We start from the raw sequence: 27,706 nt of genomic DNA, 5'->3' as shown, positions 1-27,706 counted from the left end.
CAAATCTGTTTGAATTTCCTCGAGGGAGGAGATGGGGCTCATGCAACCTCCACCAGGCTTCTGTACGTGCCTCCATGCTGATCAACGTCAGTGGCTGTCACTAAGGTAGTTGAAGCTTCATGATTGATGCAATCGCTCATAGACTGCCTAACTAAAGTACTCTTTGACTGCTGATAACATCACTGAAGTCCGCACATTGTTTAATGTAATATTTATACTGGTTAACTCCAAACTAAAGGTTGCGATTACACTCCAATTGGAGCCCCATAAATTGACCTTGGCTGCTGGCAACTACCAACAAGCAGAGAGGAACAAGATAACCATCACTGATCTGCCCCTAAAACATTCTGAAGGAAAGCTTCAACACGATCTCTTTAGCCACACAAGGTTCAGATTCTCATGGTGGGCCTCCCACAGTCTCACGTCATGGCAGCCCTATGTATGTAGGCAAGCATACTGACACTGCCAGTTGAGGTTGACAAAACCATGCCTGTCCCTTGGTTGTCCGTACAGAGGTTACTTGACTATTGTCTTCTTGCAAGTTGACTAAGGCTAGTCGTTTAAACAGAACCTTTGGAGATAAAACTGGGGAATATCTAATTTGTCTGATATCGCCACAACATTTCAACCTCGACAGTCCAATGAGCCATTCTCCTAGCTGAACCTTCCTGGAATGCTACCTCACTAGGTTTCTCTCTGCCAGCATAAATGTGGGTAGGCACTCAGAATATATGGGATAATTTAAGTGGATCTGCAGGTCAAATTACTAGATACTTTCTCAAGGGCAATTAGGGATGGGCAATAAATGTTGATCTTGCCAGCAACGCCCATATCCTAGGAACACAAAAAAGAAAAAATATGCTTTTCTGATGCAATAAATAGATGTTGTGGAAATTACACAGCTTGACATCCGTCTCTGAAGGAAGGTCGACTTTTAAATACTATTTTTTTTTTTCATTCTTGGGACGTGGGCCATGCTGACATTTATTGCCCTAGTTGCCCTCGAGAAGGTGAAGGTCCGGCGCTTGATCCGCTGCAACCTCATGATGATGGTACTCCCATAATGCTGTTAGGTTGGGAATTCCAGGATTTTGACCCAGTGACAATGAAGGAACTGCAATATATTTCCAAGTCGGAATGGTGCATAACTTGGAAGTAATGATGTACCTATCTGCTACCACTGTCCTTCTGGTGGTGGAGGTTGCCGGTTTTGGGAGGTGCTGCCGAAGAAGACTTGGCGACTGTCCTGTAGACAGTACACAGTGCGCTGGTGGTGGAATCCAGCGGAATTCTTTGTCCTGAATACGGTTGAGCTTCTTGAGTGTTGTTGCAGCAGCACCCATCCAGGCAAGTGGAGAATATTCCATCACACTATCACACTCCTGAATTGTTCTTTGTAGGTGGTGGAGAGACTTTGTGCAGTCAGGAAGTGAGCCACCTGCCACAAAATACACAATCTCTGACCTGGTCGAGTAGCCAAAGCATTTGTGACTGGTCCAGTTGAATTTATGGTCAGTGGTGACCCCCCCGCCCCCACCCCCAGGATGCTGACATTGATAATGCCATTGGGAAGGTGGTTAGGCTCCCTCTTATTGGAAATCATCATGGCCTGGCACTCTGCCACGAATGTTACTTGCCACTCATCAGCCCAACCTTGCTGCATGCGGGCACGGACTGCTTCATTATCTGAGGAGTTGTGAATGGCACAGAACACTACACAATCATCAGCAAACATCCCCATTTCTGACCTTATGATGGAGGGAAGGTCATTGCTGAAGCAGCTGAAGAAAGTTGGGCCTAGGACGCTGTCCTGAGGAACTCCTGCAGCGATGTCCTGGAGCTGAAATGATTGGCCTCCAATAATTACAACCATCTTCTTTTATACTAGGTATGACTCCAACCACTGGAGAGTTTTCCTCCTGATCCCCATTGATTTCAGTTTTATTAGTCCCTTGGAGCCACACTCTATCTAATGCTGCCATGATATCGAGGGCTTGCTCTCTCTCCTCACATTTGGAATTCAGCTCTTATGGCCATGTTTGGAACAAGACTGTAATGAGGTCTGGAGCTGTGTGGTTCTGGCAGAAACCAAACTGAGCTTTGGTTAGCAGGTTATTTGCTGCTGATTGAAACTAGAGTGATGGGATTGGATTTGTTCTGCTTTCTGGCAATTTTTGACCATTTCTGACACTATGGAGAGCGGTACTGACACTGGATTCAGCGGTGGGGGGGCGGCGGCAAGGTAATTGCTCTAATTCAAAATGGTTAGACAGGGTAGTAACGGGTCCAGAAACAAAGTGCTGACCTGCACCCCAGCTGCAGTCAGTGTCAGTACTTCTCTCAGTATTGTCAGAATTGCGGTCTAACATCCAACATTTCTAAGATGAGCGGCCTCATTTTGTTTGACAGGGTGAAGAATACTTTCAGGGGATGCTCTTGAGATTCAAGCGAGTGTTTTCATGCGACAGCTGTACGCCTACCAGGGAAGTTTTGACCCCAGGAGTGCAGAAGTTTCTGCTTTTACAGGGCGTAAAATGTAATGCTACTATAGATCAATTTGGTACACCAGCAAGTTAGTAGCCAGAAATAGACTTTGGAGATCTATTTTAACATTAGAAAGTACTGAGTTTTTAGGATTTAAGCTTGAATAAGTAAACTACTAATGGAAACTTACCTATGCCAACCTGTTCTCGTACGATCATTATATATCCTCAATTGTTTTTCTTTTTCCTATGCCACCAGTATCCCTCCTGATGTGCCCCAGGACTTCCTTCTTGGTTGTTTCTGTCTATCCTACTACTTCTCAGTGGCCACTTCCACTGACTTCAGGGCTATTGCAGTTCTGTCTGACTCCCTGGCCACCATTTGTCAATAACTTGAAACGTCCTGCAGCTCATTGTTGTCAATACTGAAACCCTCTGTTCAGCTGTCACCAGTAACAACGTGCTTCTGACTTCATCAAACTGCCTGGCTGCTCCGAATATCTGTAACTCCATCATGATGCATCAACAGGACCTCCTGTCTCCAATGGAGGACCAGATGTGGCTTAGTGCTGCTTAGAGCTTCCATTTAACAGCATGGTTCTCAAAAGAATTCATCCAATATTCCCTCACTTTAGTTGTGCACTAAAAAGGCTTCTAGTGATGAGCTGAAGCATTTGTTATTGGTGCCAGCATAATGATTGCAATTCCTTGGTTTGAGATAATTCATCATTGGAGGAGCAAGCTATTACAGTTTATGACCTGCCAGTAAGAGAAAATTCCGTTGGTGAGTGAAGTATTTGAGTAACAAACTGTGGTTACCTGGGATTTGAATCTTGTTTGCACAGCATATGGTAGCCATATTTGAACTAGTTGTGATCTTAAATGGCTTATATTTAAGACTTTGTCTTCCACAGGGAAGAAGCCCTGTGCTGTGATAGTAAATCTTCAAAATTTGGTTTGGCATGTAAATCAAGCCCAAAGGCATAAAATAGAAACATAGAAACATAGAAAATAGGTGCAGGCACAGGACATTCGGCCCTTCGAGCCTGCACCGCCATTCAATAAGATCGTGGCTGATCATTCCCTCAGTACCCCTTTCCTGCTTTCTCTCCATACCCCTTGATCTCTTTAGCCGTAAGGGCCATATCTAACTCCCTCTTGAATATGTCCAATGAACTGGCATCAACAACTCTCTGCGGCAGGGAATTCCACAGGTTAACAACTCTCTGAGTGAAGAGGTTTCTCCTCATCTCAGTCCTAAATGGCTTACCCCTTATTCTTAGACAGTGATCCCTGGTTCTGGACTTCCCCAACATCGGGAACATTCTTCCCGCATCTAACCTGTCCAGTCCCGTCAGAATCTTATATGTTTCTATGAGATCCCCTCATCCTTCTAAACTCCAGTAAATAAAGGCCCAGTCGATCCAGTCTCTCCTCGTATGTCAGTCCAGCCATCCCTGGAATCAGTCTGGTGATCCTTCGCTGCACTCCCTCAATAGCAAGAACGCCCTTCCTCAGATTAGGAGACCAAAACTGAACACAATATTCCAGGTGAGGCCTCACCAAGGCCCTGTACAACTGCAGTAAGACCTCCCTGCTCCTATACTCAAATCCCCTAGCTATGAAGGCCAACATACCATTTGCCTTCTTCACCGCCTGTTGTACCTGCATGCCAACTTTCAATGACTGATGAACCATGACACCCAGGTCTATTGGTTCCTTGGTGCCTCCGAGTTTCATTTGACTCATGGGAATTGAAATGCAGAAAGTTTGTTATTTATCATTGCATGTTTCTTCCTTCAAATATACTATTACTGTTTCAATGGTCATGGAGTCATCGCATTCAACTAGTAAACCTATTACAAAACATACCTACCTAAAATGGCCATAGAATAACCTACACTCTAAAAATGGTCTGGAAGTACTGGGATGAATTTCAGCTTATTCTAATTGGGTTATGCCCACAGCTTGGGTGAATATGCATGAAATTTGTGGTAAAACAATCTGAAGAGCAACTTCATTAAGCCATTAACATGCATGTACAAAGCATTACTGTATAATGCGACAGCTCTAACCAACATATAAAAAAATTACGGACTGGAAAAGACATCCAGCCTGTTCCACACAGTTGTGATGCCCTGTGAGGCCAATTTGGGGGTGGGGGGAGAAATATGGCAAATTACTCTCTGACCAACTTGGGTGACCATAACTAATCCAGGAGACCACCCTAACCCTGATTAACATGCACCTCTTGTATAAGGTGGTCTCCGCCTCAGCCAGAAACAGGTCCAGCTCTCGCTTGAAGGAATTCAGTGAATTAACAAGCTTGGAACCTGTTCCACCAGTCCATTCTTCTCTGGAAAGAGAAGACCCTGTTGACATCTAACCTAGTTCTGCCCTTGCATAACGAGTAAGACTGAACCCTGGTCCTCCTTAACCTATTCACTGAAACAATTGGTCTACGCAAACACAATCTAGTCCCTTCATTAATTTATAGATCTTGAACAAATCACCCCTAAGTCTATGCTTCTCTAGTAGAGACACCCAGCTCTTTGAACCTGTCTGGGTAACTAAGATCATTTATACTGTGAATTAATTTTGTGGCCCTCCTGCACCCTTTCCAAAGTCTCTCTCGCCCACCATGTGAGGAGACCAAAACCGGACACCGTATTCTAACCAAGACCTAATCAAGATAATGAATGCTTTGGTGCTGGTGTATTCTTAGCTGGACTCAACATTAAATGACTGGGAATCCCTCCTCTGTTTTCTATACTGCATTGATATTAATTATTTGTATATATTGGAGCTTAATAAAAGATTACATACTTGTAATATGATCATCTTTGTTCATTGTTATCCAGCCTCCAGATACAAATCTTCCTTCTTGTCTATTCCTTGGTTCTTTATTTAACTTATTGAAACTTAGAGCTTCCCTTTCATATGTATTTAACTTCCTCTTATCAACTTGGTCTCCCTGCTACCACTGCCTCAAAAGGACTGAAGCCTATTTTCAGAATGAGATCCACATACAGTAAACTTGAGTATTGGGGTGGTTGGTAAGACCACATAACTGTCATGGCCCTTGCATGGTGCCAGATTTGTTGTGACAGTGTCTCGATGGCATTTTTATCCTGTTTGGATTGTAGGTATTGACTCTCAAAATGAGGAACACTATCTATAATAAAACTAATATCTTTGTATTTGTTTCATTTGTTAATGCCACAATTAAAGTTTATTTCTAATGTTTCTTTATTAGGAAAATGATGTCATGTAGATGATGGTGTTGGTATTAATATGCTCGCAAAGTAATTGGTAGGAATTCTGCAACTAAGATTTCACATCTTGGAAATTGAATTAAACATGCATTTGGCAAGTGATTGATACTGCTTATATCTGTTGGGAAATTGCTTCTTTTTTTTTTAACCATTCCGGGACCTGTTGTACAAATTGTGATATTTAATAGGTTACCATACAGAAATTTGTGATATTTATTGCGGGATATCGTACAGTGCCAATCACGTGCCCTAGGCATGTCCACAGACAACCAGTTTCCCCCGCTCTGCCTCAACACATACAAGCATTACCCTATCCTTGTTTAGAAAAGACTTATTGGGCTAGCAATATAGCCAACGTCAAACCAGGCACGTGCATGGTCAAGGATTTATACTGTAAACTTTGGTCTAGAGTAGAATCTGTTAAAATTCAAGATGGAATCCATTTTACAGTGTAAATGTGTTAATTTACATAGTGATAACCGGTCAAAGCTTCTGCTAACCAGTAAATATATGTCTTGTACTGATCATTTATTACCATGTTGCCACATAATTTCTTAATAGTTGAAGAACTTTTTTTTCATACCAGTCTAAATTTTATAAGTACGGTTTCCTTTAGAGAATTGGCATATTTTTGTAAATTAAATGTTTTGAATCAATTTAATAGAATATTGCAGTAATATTTTTACAAATGAGTACCTCCGGTTGAAAAGATGACTCGTTTACCTAAAGAAAATGACAACCAACATTGGTGCCTCCATTCAAATCTGTCATGATTGCTATTGCAGTCTGAGAGTAAGTATAGTTATATTTTTTTCAACAGCTGGATGATGACTCATTGAAACACATTCAGATCCACTGTCCAGAACTAGTGACACTTAATTTGCAGGCATGTTCAGTAAGTATTTATTGGTTTATTCTAGATTTTAGTTAAATTGTACTTTCTGAATATAAACGGAATTTAGTTCTGGTGTATATTTGACCGATTTACTGCTGAGATTCTAATTAGTAGGAACATCTCAGTAACGTAACGTAGAAGATGCTGGAACCCAGATATTGCATATGCTCATACCCCCAAATTTTAAAAAGTGGAAGTTATCAAAAATGTATGGATCTCTTTGTTACCTGTAATTATTATTGATTTAATGCAGTACGATATCTAAGTATTAGTATTAGGCAGTCCCCCGTATAGATGATGACCTGCTTCCACACCAAAAAGGGGTGAGTTCACAGGTGTTTCAATGAGGGACTTGACATTCTAGGTCCCGAACTACACACTGAAGGGTGGAAGATGCCTGTGCATGGATTCTTTTAACTTGGGGTGGCTGAGCTAATTTTTGATCCAGTGGCAAGGGTTAACCAAGACGACTGGAGACCAAGCTCTGCTGCACAGACCTAGTGCGCACGCATGCTCCTACTATCCATCGATCGCAGTGTGGGCTAGCCCGTACTGCCCCTGGGCCCTCTCCTCTTCTGGGCCCCGAACCCTCGCCTCTCCTGGGCCCCGATCACAATGCTCCAGGGCCCTGATCTCTCACTGCTCCTCCGCCCCTATCAAAAATGAAGCAGTCAGAAACAGGACATCAATTAGTCTTCTCTTATCTTGGAGACATCAAATATCGACACTGTTATTTGAAATATCAAAATATTAAACTCCAGCCTAGTTGAAGGGTTATTAACCTCAGCAGAAACAAACAGTTCAGAAGGATGTGAATAACAGCAGCAATAGCAGAATCCAAACCCTGCAATCGCTTGTGAACTCGCTGTTGTCTCAGCAGGGTGGGTGACTGAGTGAATCCCTTCCCACACACTGAGCAGGTGAACGGTCTCTCCCCAGTGTGAACTCGTTGGTGTGTAAGCAAGGAACAGTACTGAGTGAATCCCTTCCCACAATCAGAGCAGGTGAACGGTCTCTCCCCAGTGTGAACACTGGGGCGATATCTAAGTAGCACCTGCATTGCTCTCAATTCCCGGAGAATGAGGTAAATGGTCTGAACATTTCAGCCAGTACTGCTTCTGATCCAGTCAGTGGAATGTGCAAGAGTGGTCGGGGTGAACTGACTAAAGATTTTCCTCTCTTTTGCAATGAAATGACAAACTAGCATTGTGACATCTTGCAACTTTGTTCTGAATGACTAAATTCTACTTCATTGCAATTGCAGTTTGATTCTATTAGAATCTAATTTTGTATTTATAGGCATAATTAATAATCTAAAACATTTGTGTTCTTTTGGCATCCCAACTTACCAGTTGGTTTGCCAGAAAGGGCAAGTTCCAAGACTGGGAATAATAATAACCATGTACGCCCTTTGGCTCCCTTACAGTGCCTGATGCAGAAGAACACCAGCTTGTTTTCCCCTAAAGCAACCTCATGTTCCCTTGATGCTTTTTAGTAACTCTTGTTTGACTATTTAACATAAGCATCTGATTTCTTTGACAATCTCCTCCCTCTCCACTGCTGCCACATGTCGAATCAACTTTTGGTATTATTCATCAGTGTATAAAAGTTATTGCCTAGTGTGAATAATAATGACTTTTCCTAAACCTTCTAAACATGGTACAGAATACTGCAGGGCAATTGACTGGACAGGAGGTTGCCTTGAATGCTTTTTGGTAGGTTATTCGAGTCAAACTTGCCTACCATCTTGCGTGAGTGAACTGCTCCAGAATCCTAGACCACAGCCTCCTGTACTTGTGTATTGCATTAAAACAGCTCTATGAACTTCTTTCTTGTCATTAGCATTGCAACCTCTAAGGATGCCAGTTGTTGTTCTGATAGTTCAATTCAAATGATCAGCCAGGGGGAGACTGTCAATACTGCAGCTCCAGCTCAAAATTTGGAGTACAAATCAATTAAACCAAGAAGGAAGCCGACCGTTCCTTGAATGATCCTTTCATCAGATTTTTTACACTTTGAATACAAGAATGTCCAGATTCTGAATATGGTCATCATGGAAGTTGTTGCCGTAGTCTAATGGCTTTGCAATTACCACTCCTTTGCGGGTCTTAACTTGGCCTCCTTTCTTTGGACCACAGCCAAAGAAGAATGGCAAATGAGCAGTGACAACTTCCAATGTGGACCAAAGATAGTGTTCATACAACTTCAGTCAAGTACTTTTATGCAGTAATTTGTCGGGTGCTGTGCCAAGACTGCAGTCGAGGGGAACCGTTTCGATCAACTGTCAGCTCCAATCTGCAACCTAGAACTGACTAGTTTTTATTTGATAGCCTGGCTTTTGAGAGGGTTCCCCTTCCTTAAGGCACATCTTTCAGTACTGAAAGTCTATACCCTTAATGGCTTTCAGGAAGTTATCCACAAATTGTGCTTATTGATTCTGTCAAATTTCCAGGAGCAGAATAGATTTTTATTTGATTTGTAGCTAACCTGGTGTTCTAAAGGAGTTAACGACCTGTAATTTTGTTTGCCTTCACAGCAAATCACAGATGAAGGATTAGTAAGTGTTTGCAGAGGCTGCCACAAACTCCAATTTCTGTGTGTCTCTGGATGCGGAAACATTACTGATGCTTCCATAACTGCATTGGGATTGAATTGTCCTAGACTAAAGTGAGTATGAACCATCAGATCTGCAGTTCAACTTTACAGAAGCTCCCTGATGTTGAAAACTTAATTTTTATAGTTATCAACTACTTACCATAATTTGCAATAACTGATGCTTGTATTTATATAGTGCTTTAATGTAACAAAACAGACATTTCACAGTTGTGTGTCCGATCGAGTTCTGAAAGGAAGGCATAATTGACCAATAATTTGCGGTCAGTGCCATACGACGGTCAGTGACCTCAAAGGTTGCTGCCCACATAGATCTTGCAATGTCTGTGGCAAGAATTTTAGCTTCCTCGATGCGTAATTGATTGTAGCGCTGTCAATAGGAGGTTTCTAGCGTAGAGCAGCAGTGACGCCATCTCAGACTGCAAACCAGGAAATGAAAAGCATGGATTATCTGCACTTATTAAAATGTTACAGCAAAATAAAGATTGGCACATATATATGTCGTTAAAGTGAAGCAGAAATAACATGAACAAACACTTTATAAAAAAAAAAGTTAATTTTAAAAATTTATTGCCCATCCCTAATTGCCTTTGAGAAGGTGGCGAGCCGTCGCCTTGAACCGCTGCAGTCCTTGTGGTGAAGGAACTCCCACAGTGTTGTTGGGGAGAGAGTTCTAGGATTTTGACCCAGCGACAATGATGGAACGGCGAGATATTACTGAGTCCGGATGGTGTGTAATTTGGAGGGGAACTTGCAGGTGATGGTGCTCCCATGCGCCTGCTGCCCTTGTCCTTCTAGGTGGTAGAGGTTGCGGGTTTGAGAGGTGCTGCCGAAGAAGCCTTGGCAAGTTGCTGCAGTGCATCTTGTAGATGGTACACACTATAGCCATGTGGTGCCAATCAAGCGGCTGCTTTCTCCTGGATGGTGTCGAGCTTCTTGAGTATTGTTGGAGCTGCATTCATCCAGGCAAGTATTCCATCACACTCCTGACATGTGCCTAGTAGATGGTGGAAAGGCTTTGGGGAGTCAGGAGGTGAGACACTCGCTGCAGAATACCCAGCCTCTGACCTGCTCATGTTGCTGTAGTATTTATGTGGCTGGTCCGGTTAAGTTTCTGGTTAATGGTGACCCCCCAGGAGGTTGATGGGGGATTCCGTGACGGTAATGCCATTGAATATCAAGGGGAGGTGGTTAGACTCTCGCTTGTTGGAGATGTCATTGCCTGGCACTTAGGTGGCGTGAATGTTGCTTGCCACTTATCAGCCCAAACCTGATTGTTGTTCAGGTCTTGCTGCATGCGGGCATGGACTGCTTCATTTTTGAGGAATAGCAAATGGAACTGAACTCTTCTGACCTTATGATGGAGGGAAGGTCATTGATGAAGCAGCTGAAAATGCTTGGGCCTAGGACACTGCCCCGAGGAACTCTTGCAGTGATGTCCTGGGGCTGAGATGATTGACCTCCAATAAGCACAACCATCTTCCTTTGTGCAAGGTATAATTCCAGCCAGTGAGAGTTTTCCTCCTGATGACCATTAACTTCAATTTTACTAGGGTGCCTTGATGCCACACAAGTCAGATGCTGCCTTGATGTCAAGGGCAGTCACTACACCTCTAGTATTCAGCTCTTTTGTCCATGTTTGGACCAAGGCTGTAATGAGGTCTGGAGCCGAATGGTCCTGGCAGAACCCAAACTGAGCATTGGTGAGCAGGTTATTGGTGAGTAAGTGCCGCTCTACAGCACTGTCGACGACGCCTTCCAACACTTTGCTGATGATTGAGAGTAGACTAAAGGGCAGTAATTAGCTGGATTGGATTTGTCCTGCCTTTTGTGGACAGGACATACCTAGTTTTCTACATTGGGTTTCTACAGCTTGGCTAGAGGTGTGGCTAGTTCTGCAGCACAAGTCTTCTGCACGACAGCCGAGATGTTGTCAGGGCCCCTAGCCTTTGCTGTATCCAATGCGCTTACCTGCTTCTTGATCGTGGGGAATCACGGGACTTTTTTAGCTAGTACGCAGTAAGCCCAACAAGTGAGGGAGCAGTTCTAGACTCAGTTTTAGAGAACAAAGCTAGGCAGGTGGAAGGGGTATCAGTGAGAGCATTTTGGTGCTAGTTATCATAATGCCGTTAGATTTATGGTAGATAACAAAGGACAAAGACCAGGAATAAAAGTTCTCAATTGGAGAAGACCAGGTTCATTCTCGTGTTGGCAATCAGTAACCAATGGGGTGCCGTAGGGATCAGTGCTGGGACCCCAACTATTTACAATTTGTATTAACGACTTGGAGGAAGGGACTGAGTGTAACGTAGCCAAGTTTGCTGACGATACAAAGATGGGAGGAAAAGCAATGTGTGAGGAGGACACAAAATTTGCAAAAGGACACAGACAGGCTAAGTGAGTGGGGAAAAAAGTTGGCAGATGGAGTATAATGTTGGAAAGTGTGAGGTCATGCACTTTGGCAGGAAAAATCAAAGAGCAAGTTATTATTTAAATGGAGAAAGATTGCAAAGTGCTGCAGTACAGTGGGACCTGGGGGTACTTGTGCATGAAAAGGTTAGTATGCAGGTACAGCAAGTGATCAGGAAGGCCAATGGAGTATAAAAGCAGGAAGGGGATGGAGTATAAAAGCAGGAAGGGGATGGAGTATAAAAGCAGGGAAGTCTTGCTGCAATTGTACAGGGTATTGGTGAGGCCATACCTGGAATTCTGCGTGCAGTTTTGGTTTCCATATTTACAAAAGGATATACTTGCTTTGGAGGCAATTCAGAGAAGGTTTACAAGGTTGATTCCGGAGATGAGGAGGTTGACTTATGAGGAAAGGTTGAGTAGGTTGGGCCTCTACTCATTGGAATTCAGAAAAATGAGAGGTGATTTTATCGAAACGTATAAGATTATGAGAGGGTTTGACACGGTGGATGCAGAGAGGATGTTTCCACTGATAGGAGAGACTAGAACTAGAGGGCATGATCTTAGAATAAGGGGCCACCCATTTAAAACTGAGATGAGCAGAAATTTCTTCTCTGAGGCAGCGAATTCCACAGATCTACAACCCTCAGAGAGCTGTGGAAGCTGGGACATTGAATAAATTAAGACAGAAATAGACAGTTTCTTGAACAATAGGGGAATAAGGACTTATGGAGAGCGGGCAGGGAAGTGGACCTGAGTCCATGATCGGATCAGCCATGATTGTATTGAATGGTGGAGCAGGCTCAAGGGGCCGTATAGCCATCTCCTGCTCCTATTTCTTATGTTCTTAAGTTCTCAATTGGAGAAAAGCCAATTTTGCTAAGCGGATATGTGATTTAGCCAAAGTGAACTGGAAACAACTACTTTAAGGTAAATCAGTGTCCGAGCAGTGGGAGGCAATCAAGGAGGAGATTGAGAGGGTTCAGAGCAAGTATGTCCAGCCACATAGTCCGCATGCCAGACACGAGACTCCTAAGGCAAGCACTCTACTTGGAGCTCCTTTACAGCAAACGAGCCAAAGTTGGGCAGCGGAAACGTTACAAGGACACCCTCAAAGCCTCCCTGATAAAGTGCGACATCCCCACTGACACCTGGGAGTCCCTGGCACAAGACCGCCCTAAGTGGAGGAAGTGCATCCGAGAGGGCGCTGAGCACCTCGAGTTTCAACGCCGAGAGCATGCAGAAATCAAGCGCAGGCAGCGGAAAGTGCGTGCGGCAAACCAGTCCCACCCACCTCTTCCCTCAACGACTATCTGTCCCACCTGTGACAGAGTCTGTGGCTCTCGTATTGGACTGTTCAGCCACCAAAGAAATCACTTCAGGAGTGGAAGCAAGTCTTCCTCGATTCCGAGGGACTGCCTATGATGATGATGATGATGGTTCCCTTAAAGAAAAAGGGTGGGACTAACATCTAGAACCCCCTGGATATACAGGGTAGGATAAAGAAAGAAAGGGAGGCTTATGACAGATACCGAGGACTCAACACTGCAGAAACTCGGAGTTTAGAAAGTGCAGGGATGAAATTAAAAAGGAAATTAGTAAAGCAGAAAACATTTTGATAAGTAAAATCAGGGAAAACCCAAAGATGTTTTATAAATACATTAAGAACAAGAGGGTAACTAAAGAAAGAGTAGGGCCCATAAAGGTAATGTGTGTGGAGGCAGAAGACTTTGGTATATTTCTTAATGAATAATTTGCATCTCTTTTCACAAGAGTGGGGCGATGCAGACATTGCAATCTGGGAGGAGGAGTGTGAAATATTAGATGAAATAAACATTGAGTGAGAGGAAGTATTAAGGGGTTTAGCATCTTTGAAAGTGGATAAATCCCCAGTCCCGGATAAAATGTATCCCAGGCTGTTAAGGGAAGCAAGAGAGGAAATAGCCAAGGCTCTGACCAATCATTTTCCAATCATCTCTGGCTACAGATGCGATGCCAGAGGACTGGAGGATTGCTAACATTGCACCATTGTTTAAAAAGGGAGAAAGGGATAGACCGAGTAATTACAGGCCAGTCAGACTAACCTCGGTGGTGGGAAAATTATTGGAAAAAATTCTGAGGGTCAGGATAAATCTTCATTTAGAAAGATACTGATTAATCAAGGACAGTCGGCATGGATTTGTTAAGGGAAGTTCGTGTCTGACTAACGTGACTGAATTTTTTGAGGAAGTGACGAGGAGGATCGATGAGGTTAGTGCATTTGATATAGTGTATATGGATTTCAGCAAGGCTTTTGATAAGGTCACACGTGGCAGACTGGTTATGAAAGTAAAGCCCATGGGATCTGTTGTGGTAAAATGACCACTCTCGAGTCTATTATGTGCAGCAAGTAAAGAGTTTAGTGGAGCAAATGCAAGGGTGTGGATCCTCAGTTGCCTGAGATACCACACTCAGCAATACAGCATTTGCAGCATACACAAGTTACTGTAATTTGGGTTTTGCGACCGTCATAAATCAGTACACACGGTTTCAACACTTATCACATGAGCTTCACAACCCAATGGAGTTTATTCAAGTCCAGCAAGTGTCTCCTGTTATCTTAACTCCTACAAGCCATAAGAAATAGGAGCAGGAGTAGGTCATACAGCCCCTCGAGCCTGCTCCCCCATTTAATACCATCATGGCTGATCCGATCATGGACTCTGCTCCACTTCCCTGCCCGCTCTCCATAACCCCATTCTCTTATCGTTTAAGAAACTGTCTACTTCTGTCTTAAATTTATTCAATGTCCCAGCTTCCACAGCTCTCTGAGGCAGTGAATTCCACAGATCCACAACCCTCAGAAGAAATTTATCCTCATCTCAGTTTTAAATGGGTGGCCCCTTGTTCTAAAATTATGCCCTCTTGTTGTAGTCTCCCCTATCAATAGAAACAGCCTCTCTGCGTCCACCTTGTCAAGCCCCTCATAATTTTATACGTTTCGATAAGATCACCTCTCATTTTTCTGAACTCCAATGAGTAGAGGCCCAACCTATTCAACCTTTCCTCATAAGTCAACCCCCTCATCTCTGGAATCAACCTAGTGAACCTTCTCTGAACTGCCTCCAAAGCAAGTATATCCTTTCGTAAATATGGAAACCAAAACTGCACGCAGTATTCCAGGTGTGGCCTCAGCAATATCCTGTACAACTGTAGCAAGACTTCCCTGCTTTTATACTCCATCCCCTTTGGGTTAATTGGATACCATCCTTTATTTCTTTAGTTTGCCACAGATGGCTATCTTTTCTCTTACGCCCTTTCCTCTTCACTGGAATATATTTATCTTGAGAGTTGTGAAACATCTCTTTAAATGTACACCACTGTTCATCAACCGTCCTACACTTTAATCTGTTTTCCCAGTCCATTTTAGCCAACTCTGCCCTCATACCTTCATAGTCTCTTTTATTTAAGCTTAGTACACTGGTTAGAAATCCAACTTTCTCTCCCTCCATCTGAATTTGAAATTCAATCATACTATGATCACTCATTCCAAGGGGATCCCTTGTTCGGAAATTGTTTATTAATCCTGTCTCATTACACAGGACCAGATCTAAGATAGCCTGCACCCTGGTTGGTTCCGTTACATCCTGCTCAAGGAACCCATCCGTTACTCTCTGAACTCTTCCTCAAGGCTACCCTGACCAATTTGATTTGTCCAATCAATATGGAGGTTAAAATCATCCATGATTATTGCTGTTCCCTTTTTACAAGCCCCCCACTATTTCCTGGTTTATGCTCCGACTAACAGTGTTGCTACTGTTTGAGGGCCTATAGACTACACCCATCAGTGACTTTTTCCCTTTGTTATTCCTTACCTCCGCCCAAACTATTTCAACATCTTGATCATTTGAGCCAATATTGTTTCTCTCTATTGCAGTGATTCCATCCCTTATCAATAGAGCTACCCCATCTCCTTTTCCTTTCTGTCTGTCCTTCCGGATTGTCAAGTACCCCAGAATATTTAATTCCCAGTCCTGGTCACCTTGTAACCACGTCTCTGTAATGGCTATCAGATCATACCCATTTGTCTCTTTGTGCCGTCAATTCATCTATTTTGTTACAAATGCTATGTGCATTTAGATAAAGTGCCTTTAATTTGTTTTTTTAATCTTTTTTTCCCGCTTGTTTCCTCTCTTCAAACTCACTTTATTTTTGCTTTCTACTTCCAGCTTTACTCCCCTCCCTACTGAATCTTTTTTCAGTTTTCCAGCCCCCTGCCAAGCTAGTTTAAACCCTCCCCGAAAGCACTAGCAACGCCCCCCCCCCCCCCCCCCCAAACCCCACGCGAGGATATTGGTCCCGGCTCTGTTGAGGTACAACCCTGTCTGGCCTTCATTTTCATTATCATCTTGTTCTGAACATAACAATGAGTAATTTTTTTCAAAGCTTTATTTTCCCAAGCTTCTAAATGAGCTAACTGTTTCTAAAGATACCTGTGGTCAAGTATCTCAGCATCCCTAGCTGAAGAACCATTACCATCTACAATGTTTATTTCATAGATACACTTTACTAACTTTCAAGCGTTGCTATTATGTTAGCCTAGCTATTATAATGTTAGCCTAGCCCCACTTGTCCCACTTCAGGATCCAAGACAAAGTGGCAAATTGGATCCAAAATTGGCTGGGGCAGGAAGCAAAGGGTGTTTTTGAGACTGGAAGGCTGTTTCCAGTGGGATTTCACAGGGCTCAGTACAAGGTCCCTTGCTTTTGTGGTATATATCAATGATTTAGACTTTAATGTAGTGGGTATGATTAAAACGTTTGCAGATGATACAAAAATTGGCCATGTGGTTGATAATGAAGAAGAAAGCTCTAGACGTCAGGAAGATATAAATGAACTGGTCAGGTGGGCAGAACAGTGGCAAATGGAATTCAATCCTGAGAAGTGTGAGGGTAATGCATTTGGGGAGGGCTGACAAGGAAAGGGAATGCACAATAAATGGTAGGACACAGAGGTGCAGAGGATCAAAGGGACCTTGGAGTGCCTGTCCACAGATCCCTGAAGGTAGCAGGCCAGGTAGATAAGGTGGTTAAGAAGGCATACAGAATACTTGCCTTTTTTATTAGCTGAGGCGTAGAATACAAGAGCAAGGAGGTTATGCTTGAACTGTATAAATCACTAGTTAGGCCAAAGCTAGAGTACTGTGTACAGTTCTGGTCACCACATTACAGGAAAGATATGATTGCACTAGAGAGGTTACAGAGGAGATTTACAAGGATGTTGCCTGGCCTGGAGAATTTTGGCTATGAGGAAAGATTGGAGATGCTGGGTTTGTTTTCTTTGGAACAGCTGAGGGGAGACTTTATTGAGGTGTATAAAATTATGAGGGGCCCCAGATAGGGTGGATAGGAAGGACCTATTTCCCTTAGCAGAGAGGTCAGCAACCAAGGGACATAGATTTAAAGTGATAGGTAGGAGGTTTAGAGGGGATTTCAGGGGAAATTATTTCTGAGGGTAGTGGGGGTCTGGAGCTCACTGCCTGAAAGGGTGGTAGAGGCAGAAACCCTCAGCATATTTAAAAAGTACCTGGATATGCACTTTGAGTGCCGTAACCTACAAAGCTATCAGACCAAGCACCGGAAAATGTGATTAGGCTGGATAGCTCTTTGTAGGCCTGCGTGGACTCGATGGGCCAAAATAGTCTCCTTCGGTGCAGTAAATTTCTATGATTCTATGATTGTAGGCAATATGGATCATGCACTCCTGGCTGAAGATGATTGCAAACGCTTCGGCCTTGTCTTTTGCATTCGCGCTGGGCTCCGCTGTCATTGAGGATGGTGATATTAATGGAGCAGCCTCCTCCTGTTAGTTATTTAATTGTCTACCACCATTCACGTCTGGATGTGGCAGGACTGCAGAGCTTTGATCCGATCCGTTGATTGTGGGATCACTTCGATCTGTTTATAGCATGCTGTTTCCATGGCTTAGCATGCATATAGTCCTGTGTTGCAGTTTCCCCAAGTTGGTACCTCATTTTTAGGTATGCCTGGTGGTGCTCGTGACCTGTTCTTCTGCACTCCTCATTGAAGCAGTGTTGGTCCCCTGACTTGATGGTAATGGTAGAAATCCAGTCATTTTTATCATAATGAAGAAATTTAACATTCACAACTATCTATCTAAGATTTTCCAGTTTTTATTTTAGACCGAACGTTTTGCAGTCAATACGCTGTTAAAACCCCTGTTGCACCTATTCCAGCAAGGTTTAATATTTAATGGGGTGCTTATCGGTGATATTAGCATGGAAAATTTACGTTTTTGTCAGTTCCCCTGATTGGTGCCTGTGGGGTGGGGAGGGACCGGTTCCACAGTGCCGCCTGTGTCGGAGCAGTGAATAACTGACTGCAACTTCAGAATTTGCGCATTTAGATGCGCATATTATGATCGGTTTCAGAGGGATAAATACGGCCACGCTACAGTTCGCAGTCACTACCCACCGCAAAATCCAGGCCATCCAGTTTCTGTCCATTTTGATGTGATTTCCTTGGGGAAACAGTAGCAAGGCGTAGGGTATAAACGATGTTGGTCAGTCTCCATTTTGGTATACTATATCTAGTTGGACATTCTAATCAGAGGATTACTGCACTACAGTGCACAGAAATGAGTTTTAATAGTGTACTGTGAATTGGGTTTATGAGGAAAGGATAAGGAAGTTGTTCATCTTGGAAGAGGGAACAATTTGAGATGACCTAAATGAAGTTCTCAAAATCATGAAGGGAATTGGCAAAGCTGCTCATCATCATAGGCAGTCCCTTGGAATCGAGGAAGACTTGCTTCCACTCTTAGCATGAGTTTTTAGGTGGCTGTACAGTCCAATACGAGAACCACAGTCTCTGTCACAGACAGTGGTTGAAGTGAAGGGTAGGCCGGGAGCCTGGTTTGCCGCGCGTTCCTTCCGCTGCCTGCGCTTGATTTCTGCATGCTCTCGGCGACGATACTCGCTCAGCGCCCTCCCAGATGCACTTCCTCCACTTAGGGCAGTCTTTGGCCAGGGACTCCCAGGTGTCAGTGGGGATGTCGCACTTTATCAGGGAGGCTTTGAGGATGTCCTTGTAACATTTCCGCTGCCCACCTTTGGCTCGTTTGCCGTGGACGAGTTCCAAGTAGAGCGCTTGCCTTTGGGAGGCTCGTGTCTGGCATGCGAACTATGTGGCCTGCCCAGCGGAGCTGATCAAGTGTGGTCAGTGCTTCAATGCTGGGGATGTTGGCCTGGATGAGGATGCTAATGTTGGTGCATCTGTCCTCCCAGGGGTTTTGTAGGATCTTGTGGAGGCATCGTTGGTGGCATTTCTCCAGCGACTTGAGGTGTCTACTGTACATGGTCCACATCTCTGAGCCATACAGGAGGACGGGTATTATTACGGCCCTGTAGACGATGAGCTTGGTAGTTTTGAGGGCCTGGTCTTCAAACACTCTTTTCCTCAGGCGGCCGAAGGCTGCACTGACACACTGGAGGCGGTGTTGGATCTCGTCGTCGATGCCTGCTCTTGTTGATAGGAGGCTCCTGAGATAAGGGAAGTGGTCCACGTTGTCTAGGGCCGCGCCGTGGATCTTGAGGCAGTGCTGTGCGGCGAGGACAGGCTGCTGGAGGACCTTTGTCTTACCGATGTTTAGCGTAAGGCCCATGCTTTCGTACACCTCGGTAAATACGTCGACTATGTCCTGGAGTTCAGCCTCTGTGTGCGCACAGACGCAGACGTCATCCGTGTACTGTAGCTCGACGACAGATTGGAGTGGTCTTGGACCTGGCCTGGAGATGGCGATGGTTGAGCAGGTTCCCACTGCTTCTGTAGTTTAGTTCCACTCTAGCGGGGAGCTTGTCAACTGTGAGGTGGAGCATGGCAGTGAGGAAGATTGAGAAGAGGGTTGGGGTGATGACTCAGCCCTGCCTGACCCCAATCCGGATGTGGATTGGGTCTGTGATGGATCCGTTGGTAAGGATCACGGGCCTCCATGTCGTCGTGGAGCAGGCGGAGGATGGTGACTTACTTTTGGGGGCATCCGAAACAGAGGAGGACGCTCCATAGACCCTCGAGGTTGACAGTGTCAAAGGCCTTTGTAAGGTCGAAGAAGGCCATCTGTAAGGGCTGGCGCTGTTCCCTGCATTTTTCCTGCAGCTGTCACGCTGCAAAAATTATGTCCGTTGTGCCCCGGAGGGGACGAAATCCGCACTACGACTCTGGGAGGAGCTCCTCAGCTGCGGGGAAAAGACGATTGAGGAGGATTCTAGCGACGACTTTCCCAGTGGCTGATAGCAGGACGATTCCTCTGTAGTTGCCGCAGTTGGACTTGTCCCCTTTTTTAAAGATGGTCGTAATCACTGCATTTCTGAGATTTCCCGGCATGCTCTCTTCCCTCCAGATGAGAGAGATGAGTCATGTATTCGCGCCAACAGTGCCTCGCCGCCATACTTCAGTGCCTCAGCAGGGTTTCCATCCGCTCCTGTCGCCTTGTTATGGTTTTGTCGCCATCAAAAACGAGCTGGTCGATTGCCTTAAAGACTCCCCCTGTGGGGCTAACGAATGCCTCATGACGCTTTGACTCACCCTATCCCGGAATCAGTGCGCCACAGTCATCAGTGCTTACTCCCCAACACTCAATGCAACAGATGAAGCCAAAGAGGTTTTTTACTCCAACCTCGCAAAATCCCTGACCTGCGTCCCCGCGGGCGACAAACTGATCCTCCTCGGCGACTTCAACGCCAGGGTCGGCAAGGACACAGACCTCTGGGGAGGCGTGATTTGCAGAGAGGGGGTGGGAAAGCCAATTCCAGCGGTACCCTACCCCTAACAAAATGTCTAGAGCATGAACTTGTCATCACCAACACCTTGTTCTGACAGAGCGACAAATGCAAGACACTGTGGCAACATCCTCGCTCCAAACACTGGCACCTGCTCGACTCTGTCATCGTCCGAGCCAGGGATCGTACGGATGTGCACATCACCTGCGCCATGACTGGAGCTGACGACTGCTGGACGGACCACCGCCTAATATGATCCATCATTGACATCAACATAGCCCCAAAGCGAAGGGGGCAGCAGCAGCAGAAGTGTCGCAAAAAAGTCAATGTTGGGGCACTTAAGGACCCAGCTTAGAGAGCCCTTTACAGTCATTGCCTCACAGCTAACCTGGCGTGCCTTGATGACCCCGAGACGCAGAATGCCCACAGCACATGGTCTGCCCTCCAGGCCTCCATAACCAATGCCTGCAAAGAGACACTCGGTCACTCAACCAGGAAACAACAGGACTGGTTTGATGAGAATGATCAGGAATTCAAGAGCTAATAGATTGCAAGCGCAGGACATTTCTGAGCCTTAAACAACAATCCAACTCGGGAGCAGCAAAGAAACATTACAGACGGCTAAATGCTAAGGTCCAACAAAAAAACCCAGGACTTAAAGAACAGGTGGTGGATGGAGAAAGCACAGGAGATATAACAGCTGGCTGACAGCCATAATGTGCGAGGATTCTTCATCGCAGTCAAGGCCACCTACGGTCCAAACACCCAAGGCCCCACCCCATTGCTGGCCAAAAACGGGGAAACACTCATCAAGAACACCGAGGGCCTGCTGGAAGGAGCACTTCGAAGATCTCCTCAATCGATACTCTGCCTTTGACGCGAGTATTCTCTACTCCATTCCGCAGCATGCCACTCGCCACCACCTCAGTGAAACCCCAACACTGCACGACGTAGAAAAAACCATAAGACAGCTAAAAAACAAGGCAAAGCTGCTGCAGGCAAGTTGAACATTCTAATGGAAAGAACCCAAGTTTAAAAAGAAATCCAGAATAACAAGGTAATTGGGAATCTTTTCTTCCATAAAGGACAATATAGAATAAGTAACTCTAGACACCACTGAAACCAATAGTGCAAATGGGTGGTGAAGCAACTCTATTATTCGAGAGGAGATTGAGGTGGTGATATGAAAAGGTGGATTGAGATTAATAGAGTATGGACATACTTATTGAACTAATAGCCATGTTGATAAATAAAATCATCTACTGGTGTTTAAGATTAACTGCTTTTAAAAATGGATAAAATTAATTTAACAGTGACTGGTAAAATTGTGTAGATTTGGTAACATTACCATTTAGAAGGAATCCTCTATCCTTGCATCAGACATGGAACTAAAGATGTGTAGTTTGCATTCCTAGAATCTAAGAAAGGACCTTTCGCCCATCATTCAGGAGTATGTTTTGAGCCATTCATTAAATGCAGATAAGTCAATTTTCTCCCGATTTTCCATCTTTTTCTTAAGTTTTATTGAGGTGTGGTTCTCAAGGAGGAGTTACCAGCAATCTTCTAATATCTCCCGGTGCATTAATCATCTGTTTATCTTGATAATAGCTGTTGGCTTCTATTCAATAATGAAGTGCATCATAGCTGAGCTCATGTCTGTGTTCACACACAGTACATAGTCCAGCACAAGTTTGTTCATTCTCAGGATGTCGGTGACGCTGGCAAGATTGGATTTATTACCCATCTCTAGTTGCCAAGTGAAGTCGGTGGAGGCTTTCTCCTCAAATCACTGCAATCTTTGTGGTGATGCTGCCTCCGTGATGGCGCTGAGTAGGGAATTCCAGGATTTTGACCCAGTAACGATGAAGAAATTACTATACATGACCAGTCAGGATGAAGTGTGACTTGGGGGTGAACTTGCAGGTGATGGTGTTCCCATGAAGTTGTTGTTCCTGTTCTTCTGAGGTAGAGATTGCAGGACCGGAAAGCGTTGTTGAAGTAAGCTTGGTAAGTTTCTGCGGTGCATTCTGTCGATAGGACGCTGGGAGTGGAGATTGAAATCGGTGACTGGCACTGATCAACTGAACTGATTTGTCCTGGAAACGTAGAAACACAAAGTAGGTGCAGGAGTAGGCCATTCGGCCCTTCGAGCCTGCACCACCATTTAATATGATCATGGCTGATCATGCAACTTCAGTACCCCATTTCTGCTTTCTCTCCATACCCCTTGATCCCTTTAGCCGTAAGGGCCACATCTAACTCCCTTTTGAATATATCTAACGAACTGGCCTCAACAACTTTCTGTGGTAGAGAATTCCACAGGTTCACAATTCTCTGACTGAAGAAGTTTCTCCTCATCTCGATCCTAAATGACTTACCCCTTATCCTTAGATTGTGACCTCTGGTTCTGGACTTCCCCAACATCGGGAACATTTTTCCTGCATCTAACCTGTCCAATCCTGTCACAATTTTATGTTTCTATGAGATCCCCTCTCATTCATCTAAATTCCAGTGACTATAAGCCTAGTCGATCCAGTCTTTCTTCATGTCGGTCCTGCCATCTGGGGAATCAGTCTGGTGAACCTTCGCTGCACTCCCTCAATAGCAAGAATGTCCTTCCTCAGATTAAGAGACCAAAACTGCACACAATACTCAATGTGTGGTCTCACCAAGGCCCTATACAAGTGCAGTAAGACCTCCCGCTCCTATACTCAAATCCCCTCGCTATGAAGGCCAGCATGCCAATTGCTTTCTTTACTGCCAGCTGTACCTGCATGCCTACCTTCAATGACTGATATACCATGACACCCAGGCCACGTTGCACCTTCCCTTTTGCTAATCTGTCACCATTCAGATAATCTGCCTTCCTGTTTTTGCCACCAAAGTGGATAACCTCTTATCCACATTATACTGCATCTGCCATGCATTTGCCCATTCATCTAACTTGCCCAAGTCCCCCTGCAGCCTCCTAGCATCCTCCTCGCAGCTCGCATTGCCACCCAGCTTAGTGTCATCTACAAACTTGGAGAAATTACATTCAATTCCTTTGTCTAAATCATTAATGTATATTGTAAATAGCTGGGGTCCCAGCACTGAATCCTGCGGCACCCCACTAGTCACTGCCTGCCATTCTGAAAAGGACCTGTTTATTCCCACTCTTTGCTTCCTGTCTGCCAACTAGTTCTCTATCCACGTCAATACATTAACCCCAATCCCATGTGCCTTAACTTTGCACACTAATCTCTTGTGTGGGACCTTGTCAAAAGTCTTTTGAAAGTCCAAATATACCACATCCACTGGTTCTCCCTTATCTACTCTACTAGTTACATCCTCAACAAACTCGATTTGTCAAGCATGATTTCCCTTTCATAAATCCATGCTGACTTGGACCAATCCTGTCACTGCTTTCCAAATGCGCTGCTATTACATCTTTAATAAATGATTCCAGGATTTTCCCCACCACCGATGTCAGGCTAACTGGTCTATAATTCCATGTTTTCTCTCTCCCTCCTTTTTTTTTTTTAAAAAGTGGGGTTACGTTAGCTACCCTCCAATCCATAGGAACTGAACCAGAGTCCATGGAATGTTGGAAAATGACCACCAATGCTTCTACTATTTCTAGGGCCACTTCCTTAAGTACTCTGGGATGCAGACTATCAGGCCTGGGGATTTATCGGCCTTCAATTTCCCTAACACCATTTCCTGACTCAAGGATTTCCCTCAGTTCCCCCTTCTCACTAAACCCTCAGTCCCCTAGTATTTTCGGGAGGTTATTCGTGTCTTCCTTAGTGAAGACAGAACCAAAGTATTTGTTCAATTGGTCTGCCATTTCCTTGTTCCCCAATATGAATTCACCTGATTCTGACTGCAAGGGACCTACATTAGTCTGCACTAATCTTTTTCTCTTCGCATATCTATAGAAGCTTTTGCAGTCAGTTATTATGTTCCCTGCAAGCTTACTCTCATACTCTCTTTTCCCCCTCCTAAATTAAACCCTTAGTCCTCCTCTGCTGAATTCCAAATTTCTCCCAGTCCTCAGGTTTGCTGCTTTTTCTGGCCAATTTATATGCCTTTTCCTTGGATTTAATACTTTCCCTAATTTCACTTGTTGGCCACGGTTGAGCCACCTTCCCTTTGTTATTCTTATGCCACACAGGGATGTACAATTGTTGTAGTTCATCCATGTGATAATTTAAATGTCATCCATTGTCTATCCACCATCAACCCTTTAAGTATCATTCTCCAGTCTTATCCTAGCCAATTCACATCTTATACCGTCGAAGTTTCCTTTCTTTAAGTTCAGGACCCTAGTCTCTGAATTAACTGTGTCACTCTCCATCTTAATGAAAAATTCTACCATATTATGGTCACTCTTTCCCAAGGGGCCCTGCATGACCAGATCGCTAATTAATCCTCTCTCGTTACACAAGACCCAGTCTAGGATGGCCTGCTCTCTAGTTGGTTCCTCGACATATTGGTCTAGAAAACCGTCCCTTATACACTCCAGGAAATCCTCCTCCACAGTATTGCTGTCAGTGTGGTTAGCCCAATCAATATGCAGATTAAAGTCCCCCATGATAACTGCTGTATCCTTATTGCACGCATCCCTAATTTCCTATTTGATGCCATCCCAGCCTCCCTACTACTATTTGGTGGTCTGTACACAACTCCCACTAACGTTTTCTGCCCTTTGGTGTTTCGCAGCTCTACCCATATGGATTCCAGATCATCCACGCTAATGTCCTTCCTTACTATTGCGGTAATCTCCTCTTTAACCAGTAATGCTACCCCACCTCCTTTTCCTTCCTGTCTGTCCTTCTTGAATATTGAATACCCCTAGATGTTGAGTTCCCAGCCTTGGTTACCTTGGAGCCATGTCTCCATAATCCCAATTACATCATATCCATTAACAGCTATCTACGCAGTCAATTCATCCACCTTATTACGAATGCGCCTCGTATTGAGACTTCGAGCCTTCAGGCTTGTTTTTTTTAAACACTTTGTCCTTTTAGAATTATGTTGTAATGTGGCCCTTTTTTATTTTTGCCCTTGATTTCTCTGTTCTCCACTCTTGCTTTTCTCCTTCCCACCTTTTGCTTCTGCCCCCTTTTTACTTCCCTCTGCCTCCCTGCATAGATTCCCATCCCCCTGCCTTTTTAGTTTGAACCCTCCCGAACAGCACTAGCAAACACTCCACCTAGGACATCGGTTCTGGACCTGCCCAGGTGTGGACCGTCCGGTTTGTACTGATCCCACCTCCCCCCAGAACCGGTTCCAATGTCCCAGGAATTTGAATCCCTCCCCCTTGCACCATTCCTCAAGCCACATATTCATCTGAGCTATCCTGCAATTCCTACTCTGACTAGCACGTGGCACTGGTAGCAATCCTGAGATTACTACCTTTTGAGGTCCTACTTTTTAATTTAACTCCTAGCTTCCTAAATTCAGCTTGTAGGACTTCATCCCGTTTTTTACCTATATCGTTGGTACCTATATGTACCACGACAGCTGGCTGTTCACCCTCCCCCTCCAGAATGCGCAGCAGCTGCTCCGAGACATTCTTGACCCTTGCACCAGGGAGGCAACATGCCATCCTGGAGTCTCGATTGCGGCCGCAGAAACGCTTATCTATTCTCCTTACAATAGAATCCCCCATCATTATAGCTCTCCCACTCTTTTTCCTGCCCTCCTGTGCAGCAGAGCCACCCCTGGTGCCATGGACTTGGCTGGTGCTGCCTTCCCTTGATGAGCCATCTCCCCCAACAGTACCCAAGGTGGTGTATCTGTTTTGGAGGGAGGGGACCCCTGCACTACCTTCCTACTCCTGCTCTGCCTGATGGTCACCATTCCCTATCTGGCTGTGTAACCTTTACCTGCGGTGTGACCAACTCACTAAACGTGCTATTCACGACATCCTCCGCATCGCGGATGCTCCAGAGTGAATCCATGCACTGCTGCAATGCGGTCTGTCAGGAGCTGCAGCTGGACACACTTCCTGCACATGTAGTTGTCAGGGTCACTGGTAGCATCCCTGATTTCCCACATAGCACAGGAGGAGCATGACACGGGTCTGGGCTCTCCTGCCATGACTTAACCCTTAAATTAACCTAATTGATGATAACGCCAAAAGTTTCCTACTGATCATAAAAGAAAAAGATCAAATACTCACCAATCCACCAGCCAATTACTTACCCTCTTGGCTGTGACGTCACACTTCGATTTCTTTTTATTTCTTTGTTTACCTTCTGCTCCTGCACCAGCTGGCTTCTCCGACTGCTGGGCCCCCTTTTATGGGCCTCGCTGCTCCCGACCTGACCTGCTCCGCTCCTCCGACTCTCTGGCTCCCACTCTTTTTAAACTGCCTGCTCCTCTGACTCTCCGATCCTCGTCAGAAGTGAATTCATCGTTTACCTCCGGCCCTCCTGCACCTAGGACTCCTGGCTCCTGAGGTTTCAAACTTCTTGACTGTTGTTGCGCTACACCCATGAGGCAAGTGATGGGCATTTCACCACACCTGACTTGAGCCTCATAGAAGTTGGAGCAACGTGGCAGCGTTTAGGACTGATGAGGAGAAACTTCTTCACTGAGAGTTGTTAACCTGTGGAATTTCCTACTCGAGAGTTGTTGATGCCAGTTCATTGGATATATTCAAGAGGGAGTTAGATATGGCCCTTACAGCTAAAGGGATCAAGGATTATGGAGAGAAAGCAGGAAAGGGTACTGAGGTGAACGATCAACCATGATCTTATTGAATAGTGGTGCAGGCTCGAAGGGCCGAATGGCCTACTCCTGCACCTATTTTCTATGTTAGTTGAGTCACTCATTGCAGAGTACCCAGCTTTTGCCCTTTTCTTGTTGATATGGCTCTTCTGGTCAATAGTGGCACCCAGGATGTTTTTCGGGGACTCTGATGATGCTGTTGAAGGTTCGGCATAGGTAGTTGGACCTTGTCTCACTGAATACTGATCACCTGAGCTGGAACCATGGCTGATTTTTTAAAATTGTAAATGGCTGAGAAAATTGTAGCACCTCTATTGATGATCCAGCTGAGATTCACCAACTCAACAGGGTATTAAATCTAACACCACCTTCATCTATAATCAAAATAGAAAATGCTGGAAATACTCAGCAGGTCAGGCAACATCTGTGGTGAGAGAAACAGAGTTAACATTTCAGATCGATTAGTTTTGGGGAATGAAGCTAGGCAGGTTGAAGGGGTATTAGTGGGAGAGCATTTGGGTGCCAGTGACCATAA

At 44.7% G+C, this 27,706-nt stretch overlaps 1 protein-coding gene across 11 annotated transcripts in view; it reads left to right on the top strand.

Moving 5' to 3' along the window:
- Nucleotides 1–27,706, top strand: part of LOC139273318 (F-box/LRR-repeat protein 2) — a 334,467-nt gene that overhangs the window by 173,793 nt on the left and 132,968 nt on the right. For all 11 annotated transcript variants that reach the window (XR_011595063.1, XR_011595064.1, XR_011595065.1 and 8 more), the window contains 2 exons: nucleotides 6,579–6,653; nucleotides 9,190–9,320. Coding sequence is in view for 2 of the 11 variants with exons in the window: in XM_070890121.1 (XP_070746222.1) it covers nucleotides 6,579–6,653; nucleotides 9,190–9,320 (206 nt within the window). In the remaining 9 variants the exon portion in view is untranslated. The remainder of the gene's footprint in view (nucleotides 1–6,578; nucleotides 6,654–9,189; nucleotides 9,321–27,706) is intronic.

Source organism: Pristiophorus japonicus, chromosome 1 (assembly GCF_044704955.1).
Source record: "Pristiophorus japonicus isolate sPriJap1 chromosome 1, sPriJap1.hap1, whole genome shotgun sequence".
In the NCBI taxonomy this organism is placed as follows: Eukaryota; Metazoa; Chordata; class Chondrichthyes; family Pristiophoridae; genus Pristiophorus; species Pristiophorus japonicus.
Note: the sequence above shows the minus strand (reverse complement) of the source record. Positions and strands in the feature narration are given on the sequence as shown.